General features: G+C 47.6%; 1 protein-coding gene across 1 annotated transcript in view; it reads left to right on the forward strand.

Moving 5' to 3' along the window:
• Nucleotides 1-3,866: 3,866 nt before the first annotated feature.
• LOC113205254 (endocuticle structural glycoprotein SgAbd-8-like) overlaps nt 3,867-11,463 on the forward strand; it is a 14,935-nt gene continuing 7,338 nt past the window's right edge. The window contains exon 1 of the mRNA XM_026420800.1: nt 3,867-3,934. Coding sequence (XP_026276585.1) covers nt 3,917-3,934 — 18 coding nt within the window. The 5' untranslated portion in view covers nt 3,867-3,916. The remainder of the gene's footprint in view (nt 3,935-11,463) is intronic.

Consider the following 11,463-nt stretch of genomic DNA (forward strand, 5'->3'; position numbering starts at 1 on the left):
GAGAGAGAGAGAGAGAGAGAGAGAGAGAGAGAGAGAGAGGGGGGGGGAGGCTGATCTGTCTCCCTCCTTTCTTGACTACGCCACTACCGCGCGCAACCGAGACGCGACTCATCCTGTATGACTTGCAATTAATTAAAAAGAGCAGCTTGTGAAACCGATTCGTGCGTCGCTGCTGATGCGACTGTGCGTCCAGTCCCATTGCCCTAATTTCTTCCTCGGGGGAGAGCGGGAGGGAGAGGGGTGAAGGGAGCCCACCGAGCAGTGACTGGGGAACAGTTCGCGGGGGCGGGCGCAGAGTGGCTATAGGAAGGCCCGCGGGGACGGCGCGGCGGCGGCGCTGCCCCCACCCCCCGCCAAGCATAAGCACCCGGATCCCGCGCCATCGATCGTGGCTGAAGATCACTCTAACAGGAGGGCATCACGGGATGATGAGGCGGAGTACGCGGCTTTGGGCGGAATGAGGCTGGACGCCGTCCGATACGGCGCCCCGCGGCGGCTGTGTGTTTGCATAACGGCGACTCCCGCGCACACGCCAGCCCGCCACCCACGCCAGGAAGAGGAGAAAAGGCTTTCGGGGCGTCCCCGGCATCGCACTCGCACTTGCTGTGACTAACGGTCGCGAGGAGAGGGAGAGAGAGAGAGAGACGTTCCGGACAGGGCCAGCCAGGGCCCACTGGAGCAGGAGGTGGTGGCGTCCGAGTGCCCTCTGCGCCCGTCTTAGGAAACTAGTGCGCCAGCATCCAGAACGACGAGGTGCACGGGGAATCATATCAGAGAATAATACGGGGGTCTGATTGTGATTATTACTTATTGTGCCAGGCCAACGGTTGCTGCCCCGCGTGCAACAGCACCACCGCGTCTCTCCCGCGAATGTCTGTAAACAAAAGAAAATTGTCTCAAAGGACAAAAGGGGTTTCAATATCAAAATGTAAATATCAAAATATCAAAACATGATGTTGATTTACAGAAATTCAAACGCTTCCATTTAAAGAAGGCAACATTCTAAATGTGAAGGTACAATTTTGTTAAGGTACACTCTGGAAACTCAGGTGTGAGACAGTCTAACACCAAATGGTGTTAGGCAAAATACCTCACACCAAACGGTGTGAGGCAAACATACCTCACACCAAATGGTGTGAGACTCGTTGTGCCTCACACCAAATGGAGTGATACTTTCTCATACCAAATGGTGTGAGACACAGAGGGTCTCACACCATTTGGTGTGAGGCACAACTAGTCTCACGCCATTTGGTGTGAGGTATTTTGCCTAACACCATTTGGTGTTAGACTGTCTCACACCCGAGTTTCCAGAGTGCAGTTTTGTTCCTAAAATTAAGGGATCGTTTGCTCTGGGTCGGGATGTTTATTCTTGGGAACAAAATAGTCCCTTTACATTAAGAGAGGAGAAATGAAAAACTAAAATTTTCGAAGTGTACAAGACCTTTTTACAAGGTAGTTTTTGGCTACGTGGCGTGAGGAGCTAACCTTTAGTGACACACGAAAGTGACGCATCCTGCGCCCTCTCCCATTGATCGAACTGGTTCCGCCGAGAGAGCCGCCCACGCCCGGCCACCACGACTCAAGAGCACACTGCGAGTGTGTGAGGATTTCGAGCGAGACTCGCACTGTAAAACCCTAGTAGCATAGAACTGTCGTACGATTGTTGGACAACAGTAGAAAAAAAGATACGGACTATCGGTGCGATATACGAAATGAGAAAAATGATTCTATCTCTATATAGGGATCTTTTTTCCTCGGTACGAAAATCTTTATCGGTCGGCTATCGTAATGGAAGTGCTTACCACTGTAGTGGGTTCGAACAGGAATAGGTAAAAATACAACAGAATGGATAGTTTAAATTTGATATAGACCAGCAATAATCGTCTGACTGTGGGAAAGCCATTACTATTGGATTTTTGTTCGGCCAATTGAAAAAAATTACAGTATAGGTGTGATAGTTTTGTGTTACTAGGAAATGCTTAAGAACCAAATTGTTTGCAGCTTTACGAATAATTCGCATTCTTCTGTATTGAGAAGCATTTCTTTGCATGCTCGTGAAAATTCGTACGAACAATAATCGGTTAGCATAACGAACTATTTGTTTGTGAATGAGTAAGCTTAAGCATGTGAACAGCTAGGTAATAATACAAAGAAAATGTTGAAAATAACAAGAATACAGTTTCGAAGACGACCCTGTTCTTCGCGTTCACCTTGCAGCGCATTTTGCATAACTTTACCTGCCCTTCTTAAACTCTTACAAAAATTTACTTTTAAACAATTTTTTTAAACGCACTAAAGAATCAAGCTACTTGAAATCGGATTTTGTTCGTTATAGATTCTTGGAGAAGGAATTGCACCCCTTTACTCTGCTGTCCCATTATCAGCCAGGGGAGGGATGATATTTTTCTCTCTCTTTAAAGTGACGAAAGAACGAAACGAGCGATAAGTCCCCCTGCCATAACTTGGAGCCTTCTGTTGCCACACACACTGGTGCAGCAGGGCCGGGCTGTGCCGGGCTGTGCCCTGTAGAGCCGGGCGATAAACACGGCATCGTCTTGCCGTACGCGTGTCTGTTAATTAATTTGGCCCTTGTACTGTTGTTATCCAGAAACCTTGACTCTCGGCCCAAACGGCTTTTCGGGACTAAAACTCGTTGACACACTCCTCCTTCGCCCTCCCCCAATTCCTCTCTATCCCCCTCCACTACTCGTAAGATATGGTCCCTTGCATGGTCCTACACTGGAGGTACACTGCTCGTATCATCGATATACGCGATCTACGCAAGCGATAAGAGAAATAGAAAAATGTCCTCATCATCATTTCAGGGTCAGGGCCCCAGGGCCCTCCGTAAAGCACGATGCAGGTCCACTGTAAAGAAAAATATTGCATCTCTTTTTCATTATTTTTGTCTGTTTCCATTACTTTCCTTAAAGTTAGACTTCAGGAAGAAATATTGCACAATTTGTCTTTTCATGAGATACGTTATACGAGATATGACTCGTTTCACTCGCTGGGTGTTATGCCCCGAGACATCCACCGCGCGTGTGTTGCTTGCGAGTGCACGACTTACGGCGCACTTGTGGGCGCTAGGGCCATGCGCGTATTAAGACGCGGTCAGTACATCTGTGCATCGAGGGAGTTTGAAAAAAAACAACCAAAAACAGCATGGCGTGACCACATTTTGGTCGCGCTGCATTGAATGTGTTCAGGACCGCCCCCGTGTTCTCTTGTCTCTGGTGAGGCGCCTTTGTCAAGAGATGAGTCAGTAAGTAGAGGATGCACATTATTGGGATGTACCGTATGTTTCATAGAAGACAGCGGAGTGTTTGCGGGTTTGCCTTACTCATTACGTTTGTAAGGCCCCTGCGGCTCTAGTGAGTATGCAATACCGTAGCGTCCGTTCTGAAACACCCGGTGAGTCACTCGCAAAAAGGTGTCCGTCACCTTTTTGTAAAAAAGGGGACTGTACATTCCAAATGGCTAAGCGGAGTAGTATAGAACAGAAAAAAAGGCTAAGTCTCTCTCTCATGCTATGCTGTGACGTGCAATTTCTATCCCCTACACAAGAATGTTTCCCATGCGATTGCTGATTCAAATTCTTCTTTATTTTAGTCGTAATTTCTATGCGTAATGGGAGAGTTGCTTTTTTTTTTACCGATCGTCTCTCGCGGCAGGGGGCAGGACGGGGCAGCATTGGCCATCCTGGAGGGGGAGGAGCTCTAGTCCTCTAGGGAGGTGGGGGAGGGCGCGAAGCGCAGGGCCCGCGAAGAGGGACGAGGCGACCAAGGCAGGGTGGGGCGGGCGCATCGAGCACCCCGAATGAGATTTCACTCTGGTATAAATATAGGAATGTGCGGGACGTCGCCAGTCAGTTTCTGCCCCTCAGCCACCCCGCCCAGATAGTGACGGCCCCACCATGCACCACCACCACATGGTGCGTACCTCAAGCAAAGTGTTGTGTGCGATCAACGAATAGTGAAGTGATTACAAAGAGACTGTGCGTGTGTGCCATGTGCCCATTGGGGCTCCCCTCGACGGATTACAAGGATTATCCAGCGCCTGACTCCTCGAAGACTGTGAACTTCAAATAGTGCCAATTTAGAGGATAGAGTTCTGTCAGCAAGTGAAACGAGGGAAATGTGCTAAAAGATATTATTTGTCGAACCAAGTGTGCAACCAGTAAACCCTTGAAAGTGCGCAACTCCAAGTTGTGCACTTCCAAAGTGTTAAGTTTTAAGCTTCTCCGTGCAAGGGTTCAACCGGGTAGTTGTAAACTTATAAACGATGTGTACAACTGCTCAACTTTGTAAGTGCTGCAACTGCTCTCTTCAACACTTAAAAAGTGTGTGCCTCCAAGATAAGGAACAAAGAGTCGAAAACTTGAAGGGCACAATTACTGAGTTGCACGCTTGGAAGTGCGAAGTGCGCGACTACGGGGCAAAACACTAGCAGCAAGTAAATAACCTTTTAAAATTGTTATTTTAAAAGAACATGTGACTAACTATTGCCTTTTACATGGTCACGGTTCCTATTTAAAATCCAGTTAGCCGTTATTCCCAGAGAACTAGAGCCCCTGGAATCTGGACGAGGTGAATTTCCGACTCATAATTTGCAATTTTCAAGGGGTAGGTCCCGTTTGAGAGTGTTTTGCACCTTTTGAGAGTCTGTCGATTTTTACACCTCAAAACAATAACTAAATGTTTGTTAGACAAGACGACCATGAAATGTGTAGAGAACTAGAACAATTCAATCTCAAGTTATCGTAAAAAAATAAACAAGCCGAAGGAAAATTGTTTTGATTCAGCCAAGTACACCCAGAAAAAACAGTTCTCGTCCCAAGTGAATTTGCATTGTCCGAAAAACGTTTTGTGCTTGGCTTGTGCTAGCGCAAAATGTGCTTGAGCAGGTAAAGCAAATTTACTTCGGGCAATGTGAATTTACTTGGGACAATGGTCTGTGGTATTGGTATTCCATGCTCTCCACTTGAAACTGTTCATTTTAAGCGTGTTCTTTGTTCTTGAAACAAAAGTTGTGTTCTTGCACGACACAAGAGCACAAATTGCTTGAAACAAGCGAAAAATCCAAAGCAAAGTGACGTAGTATGCAAGAGGGGGCAACAGAGTGTCTCGTGAGTTCCGCGGGGTCCTCGCGGTTTCGCGGGGCAGTCCGGGGAGTGCATTTGCTAGTCTATGCGTCGCGCGTAACAGGTTTTACAGAGTATTATTGGCCTCTTGTTTCAAGAGCAAACATGATCGCGTATTAAGTATTGTTCTGCACTTGTCGCAAGAACTAACCTTTCTTGGTGTAGTAAATGGTCTTTGCTATCGCTCCAATAATTCAAAGTTGACGTTTGAACGATAGACGATAGATTCCGTACACCGGTGTATGTTATTTACACTGGAAACGCAAGTGTGTCAATGTCGCACACTTGCAGGTGTGTGAATGTTTATTCGTACACATAGGGGGGTAAACGTGTGAATTTTTCCTACAAAATTCACACGTTTACCCCCGTAAGTGTACGAATGGATATTCACACACCTGCAAGTGTGCGACATTCACACACTTGCGTTTCCAGTAATTTCTCAGCACAGCGGCAGGCCGTTCCATTATGAAAAACCTGGTAATTTATGTTGTGATTAACATTAACAAAATATTTTGTAAAATTTATCAGACCCCAATTTGCTTGACGATTCCATGTATTTCATTGTAACTTTACGACACTCTTCATGCAAAGTTTTCCCGTTAAAAGTACAACTACTTTTCACAGTGTTAGCGTGCCAGTTATAGGTTGGTCTAGTCGGATCTCTTGTCTCGGCGTGCGTTTGGGTCTCCGCCTCCGCGCCGGGGTGGCGCCGTCTTGAGCCCGGCGCGGCTCGGGCTCTGCACCGCGACGCTGGCCAGACGTCCCTCTCGACGTCGCGTCCCGACCGAGTCCCGACGCCTGTGCGCGGTGCGCGGTGCGTGGCGTGGCGCAACGCGTTGTTGTAGTTGTTGCACCTTGACCGGCCACACAAATTGGGCACTTGTTGCGGCACCGCCGAGAGGGAAGTGCCGACAAAAGTGTCAAACCGACAAAAATTCAAGTCCAAGTCAGCAATTCACGAGTGAAGCGAAAAAATGTACCGGATGATTCAGAGAAGACGCAGCTGCGAGCGGGTTTTCCTACCCAAGGGGCCATGGCGCCTTACGGGCAGATCGGGTAGGCAAACCCGCCTGCACCTGCGTCTTCTCTGAATAATCACCCAGTGCGCCGGTCGTTGAAGAAAAAAATCACCAAGCTCGGCAGGGGTAGGCAATCTTGTTGGGGACCATGGTTTGTCACGCTACACTCAATGTGTTAAATAAATATGCTTCGTTCTTTATCTGAATTGTTTTGGGCACAAAATTGAACACTGTTAAAACAATTATCGTAATTTTAAGAAATTTACTCGGTTAATTTTCTATTACGAAAACTTCGTTTTTAACAAATTACGATACGTCGTTGCTGTGTAAAATCCAAAGCTTCATCTACGCGGTATTCAAATTGTTAAATTTTTTGTCTATCTTTATGACTTTCAACCCCAAAATTTGCATTCGTTCCGAAATATATTTGTAACTTTACGAAACGTGTCGTAAATGGACACTTACGAAATATTTACGTTAATTATTCTTTACGAAGCATTTCGCAACATATTTTTTCGTAAAACTACAAGAACTTTTTACAGTGAAGTAACATTTTTGTAGAGGAACGAATTGAAGCATTTTAGTCGGAAAATTTGCATTTTAAGTCGTAAAACCGGGCCTTAACGCATTCCCTGATTATTGATGCCCATGTTTTACATGGGAGAGTACCTAGTGGTCACGCCGCAAGGAACGTGTTAAATGGTTAAAAATGTGTGTATGGTGTGTACAAATACACGCAGATATATAATGTGCCTTTCTTGGAGCGAAATTGCCTTTTTTTTATCAGGATTTTAAAACAAGGAGATTTTAACCGAAACATAAAAGTGCAGTCGATTTTAAAATTGCGACTTTCGCATGGACCGTTGCAAAACAAAAGAAATTCGATTAACAAATAACAATTAGAAACATGATACTAAATAAGCTCCCATTTCATATAGTAAAGCGTTATCCGAACCTCACTGAACAAGCCTTATCATGTTTCCTCGCTCGTGCTGGAGCGCCTGTCATCAGGTCTCGCGAGCAGCGCCCCCGCTCATGACCCCCAGCGAGCCGCTCTGTGAGCCGCTCTAGTGCAACACCGTTTAACAATTACAGACCGCCTGTAATCGGCGCGGATCTCAAGGCTCGGCCCACCTCAGCCGCCTGGCGCCGTGCATCGGCCGAGGCGCCACACAGAGCCAATCTCACACACGCCACCACCCCGGCACAACGCGCCCCGATCAGGACGAAATAATAATGACGGAGGTGTGAGGCGATGGGATCGAGAGATGTATAGAGGTAGCCCTCAAGGACACGGCATTTTGTGAATCATTGCCAAAATGAAGGAAGGTAGACTATAATAGAGAGCCGTAAAGTGTACCGCGCGACAGGAGAACGTGAGAAGGAAAAGAAGCCAAATTTAATTCCTGTTGGACGAACCAAACGAACTGGCGCTAGCGTGCGCGTGCGAGAGAGAGAGAGAGGGGGGGGGGGCGACAGTTGTCGGTTGAGACGCGCGGTAGCGGCAGACCGCACGCGGAGGGCGGCACATCGCTGAGCGCCCTCCCCTTCCCACGTGACTAATCGGGGGACATAAATTCGATAGGCGAGAGGAGCATCGGGTCAGGAGGGGAAAAAATTAATTGTTATAAGAAAAAAAAAAGATAGGAAGTAAAATATTGAGGGGAGGCGGGCAATAAACCTCTCCGCTGACGCCATCGCGTACGATGGGGACCCGTAAGCCGCAGGGCGGGAGCGGAATGTCAGGAGAGCAGGGCACGGCGCGGAGGGCACAGAGGGGACAGCCAGGCACACTGGGCGGGGCTGTGTGCCGATCAGGTTCCAATGATAGTCTGCTGCTGACCTTCAGGAATAAAGAGGGATCTTGAATTTGGTGCGATAAGTGGGTGATTTTCGAAATTTTAGAGCCAAATCCCATGCAAAAACGTCTTTTGGCATGTAAAGAAAAGGTGTTCAATCCTTTTCGAGACGACAGGAGACCATAGTCGAACTTAGGCCATGATAAAATTATCGAGTAAAAGTTACTAATTAATTAGTAGCGTTACTTTAATCTGATACAGCTTTAAAGCTTCAGTTTGTAGCGTTCCTTATCTCTCCCAATGCCTTCCGAACGACGCTACAGCTACACAGTTAATATCATTTTAAATAAATTTTATCGCCTACAATGTGTAAACTATCGTTTGAGACCTCACAGTTTTGTTAATAACGTCTGCTGGAAATTATAAACGTCAGATGTACGTATTTTGTTATTATTCGGTAGCTCAGCGCACGGGATACGCCGTATTTTTAACGTTCTCACGTTCCCTCCTGTACTCCTTCTTTCCTCTCTATTTTTTTACGGTGTATGACGTTCATTATGTCGAGGCACACGTCGCGCACAGCGTACAGCGGTGCCTCTATCAGTCGGCAAGGGACCGCAATCAAGAGCGTATGCATCACGCCGACGAAACGGCAGACGGACGGACGGGCTGGAGAGCGGACAGACGGGCGGACGGGGCCCCTCTGTAGACGGACGGACGTCCCTTGTGCCGTGTTGCAGACGCGCCACCCCGCTAATGACGCAAAGCATTGAATAACTCAGAGAAAAGTCAGATACCAATCGAATCTTTGTCCAACAGCAGCCCTCTCGCGCCCCTCGCTTCATCATCCATCCATCCACCCATCCATCCACCCATCCACCTCTCTGCATCCCCTATCCGTCACTGCAAAATTATTGCAAAAAACTCCACCGAAATTAGGGAGCAGGGATGTTACAAATCTAATTGAAATTTTGAACGATTCAAACGCCATGGCACATGCCACACTCTGCAAAGCTGATTGTTATGTACTGTGACCCAAGGCCAAATTTGCTCTTAAAATAATATGACACATTATCTATCGTGTTGGAGAATCATCTTACTCTAAAGGCAAATATTGTCTTTTTTCAAAAGTCGATTTGACTTTGTCTAAAAATTGCTTAATACAATATCATTTTCCTTGGTGCAGCAGCAGCAACCGTAAAAAAATAAGTGCGACACTTTGTGCGGTGCAACAAACAAAATCGCGGGCCAGAAAACTTTCAGGGACTAGAGAAAAACGTTACTAATTCTTGTTAACTGCGAAACGAACCCACGGTTTAGGAAATGTGGCCTTTGAGTATGCATCTTTTTGGGTGATATCTTTGTTTATGAGGCACCTTTAGTTTAAGGGGGTAGACTTGTGAAATGAAGAGTTTTGGAAAATGGTCAGTTCAGAAAAACCACTCACCGCATCTATTAAAGACATAAAGGTCTTAAGGGTTTAAAGGTCAACCACTAACGGCATCTTTTAGAGTAACTAGCAATTTTTTTGACAGTCGCAGACCCACCCGATACAGAATAATCTTTCACACCGAAAAGGACTGCTTCGTCCAGTTGGAGGCGAAGATTGGCTTGTTCCTGTGCGCACACCGGCGCCAACGGCAATATTAGCGTTCATCTATGCTTTCAATACACCTTTAGTCTTAAATCGATGCGGCGTGCAGTTTTTAAGTAGTGACGATTTTTTTTTTTGCGTGGCCGGCGCGCGCGGGGAGCCGACTACTCAGGGTGTTCATTGTTCGACTGTTACCCAGATGCGGCCGAAAGTGCAACAGGTGTCGTTAAACCATGTCGCTCCTCCCCCCTGTCTGGTAGAAACGGGTCCGTTTAAAAAAAATATCATAGGAATTGGCGCATGTATATTAGCTGTATGGTATAGCTCATTACCGTTTACACCGAATACCCAAGTGTGCGAATATAACACACTTGTAGGTGTGTGGACGCCGTTCGTACACATGAAGGCACAAGTGAGTGTAATTTCATGGAAAAATTCACACTTTTACTCCCTTAAGTGTACGAATGGGCGTTACGCACACCTACGAGTGTGCGCCATTCACACACTTGCGTTAATTCAGTGTACCTAAATTTGTCCATAAACCCATTTTTACTCGCTGATGCAAAATTGTCCCGTTAAATCAATAAAAGCACTAGCGACTATATTTTTCCACCTGCGGCACCAGGTCGCACCAGGTTGTGGTGGGCGCCAGGGAGCTAGGCCACCCAACGCGCGCCGCTGGAGAGCGGCCGGCGCGGCGGGCGCCTCTCCCGGTCGGGTCCCGGCCGGCCCGGCCTACTTTTGTTTGTTTTCAAATGTGTGCCATCACCTGCTTCACAACGGCTGGCCGCGCCCCCGCCAGGTCCCCCGCCAGGTCCCCGCCGCGCCACGTAACGTGCAGATGGTCCGTACCATACCGTCTGACAGGAAGTCCTGATTGATTCTGCGGCTCCTTGCGCTCTCTCCCCGCTCTGCTCGCGGCGCAACGCCGGCCGCGCGGACACCTCGGACAAAACAAAAGGGCCGGGGTAATTAATGAACGGCGCTGCCCTCGCTCTCCTTTTGCGAAAAATCTGAGGAAAGTTGAGCAAAGAGTCGTCTCGCGTCAACACGTCCTTCTTTCTATACGCAACATGGTCCTTTTTCTCGTCGCCGCGTCACCCCAAAGATTTGCTACCCTTCATATCCTCTTCTTGATCAACTACACTAGAAACGCCATGATCACCTTGCTTGCCAAAATGTTTGCACTTTTTCAAGAATCATTTTTTTAGAGACAGAAAATTTTTAGCATAGGAAAAACTTGACGTTCTTTCAAAAGAGCGCCAATTTTTGGCCACTTTGAAAGTCAAATGATGGACTTAACTTGAAGCAAATCAAATTTTGGCAGTCTCTAAACGGAGGCCAAAGTTTGTCACTTTACAGAGGAATGCAAAAATGTGGGCATATTGAGCGTATAGCAGTCAAATGACGGAAAGGCGTGGCTGAGTATGCGGCATGCAGACGGCAGAGAGCGCGGCGTGAACACTGCGTCGACGCCCTCAAGTCTTGCATGCAAGACGCTCCATTGTGGCTGCAGCAGGTGGCGGGAGGACATATACGGTCCCGCCAGGTCCCCCCATAAAACGCATCACAACAAGTGGGCCACCTCACATTGTATCGCATGAGGCGATGCCGGGTCCCACATCGCGGCTGGCAGTGTAGGTGTGTGAACACTTCGCGACACGAGCAGACGACACAAGCCACACACGCACCGTGATGTTGATTCAGGCTTACGTGTCGTGTCGCCCCGATATGGGCTGTGCTGCGGGACGAACACACACTACTCACAAGTCCTCCCGCCTGACTCGGCGACACGAGAGAGAGAGAGAGAGAGAGAGAGAGAGAGAGAGAGAGAGAGAGAGAGAGAGAGAGAAACTGATGGAGCCGCCTGATGGAGCCGCTAAGCTAAGATGTATTGAGAACCTCCCA

The sequence above is a fragment of the Frankliniella occidentalis genome, unplaced genomic scaffold, assembly GCF_000697945.3.
Source record: "Frankliniella occidentalis isolate FOCC.00 unplaced genomic scaffold, Focc_3.1 Scaffold111, whole genome shotgun sequence".
Lineage (NCBI taxonomy): Eukaryota > Metazoa > Arthropoda > Insecta > Thysanoptera > Thripidae > Frankliniella > Frankliniella occidentalis.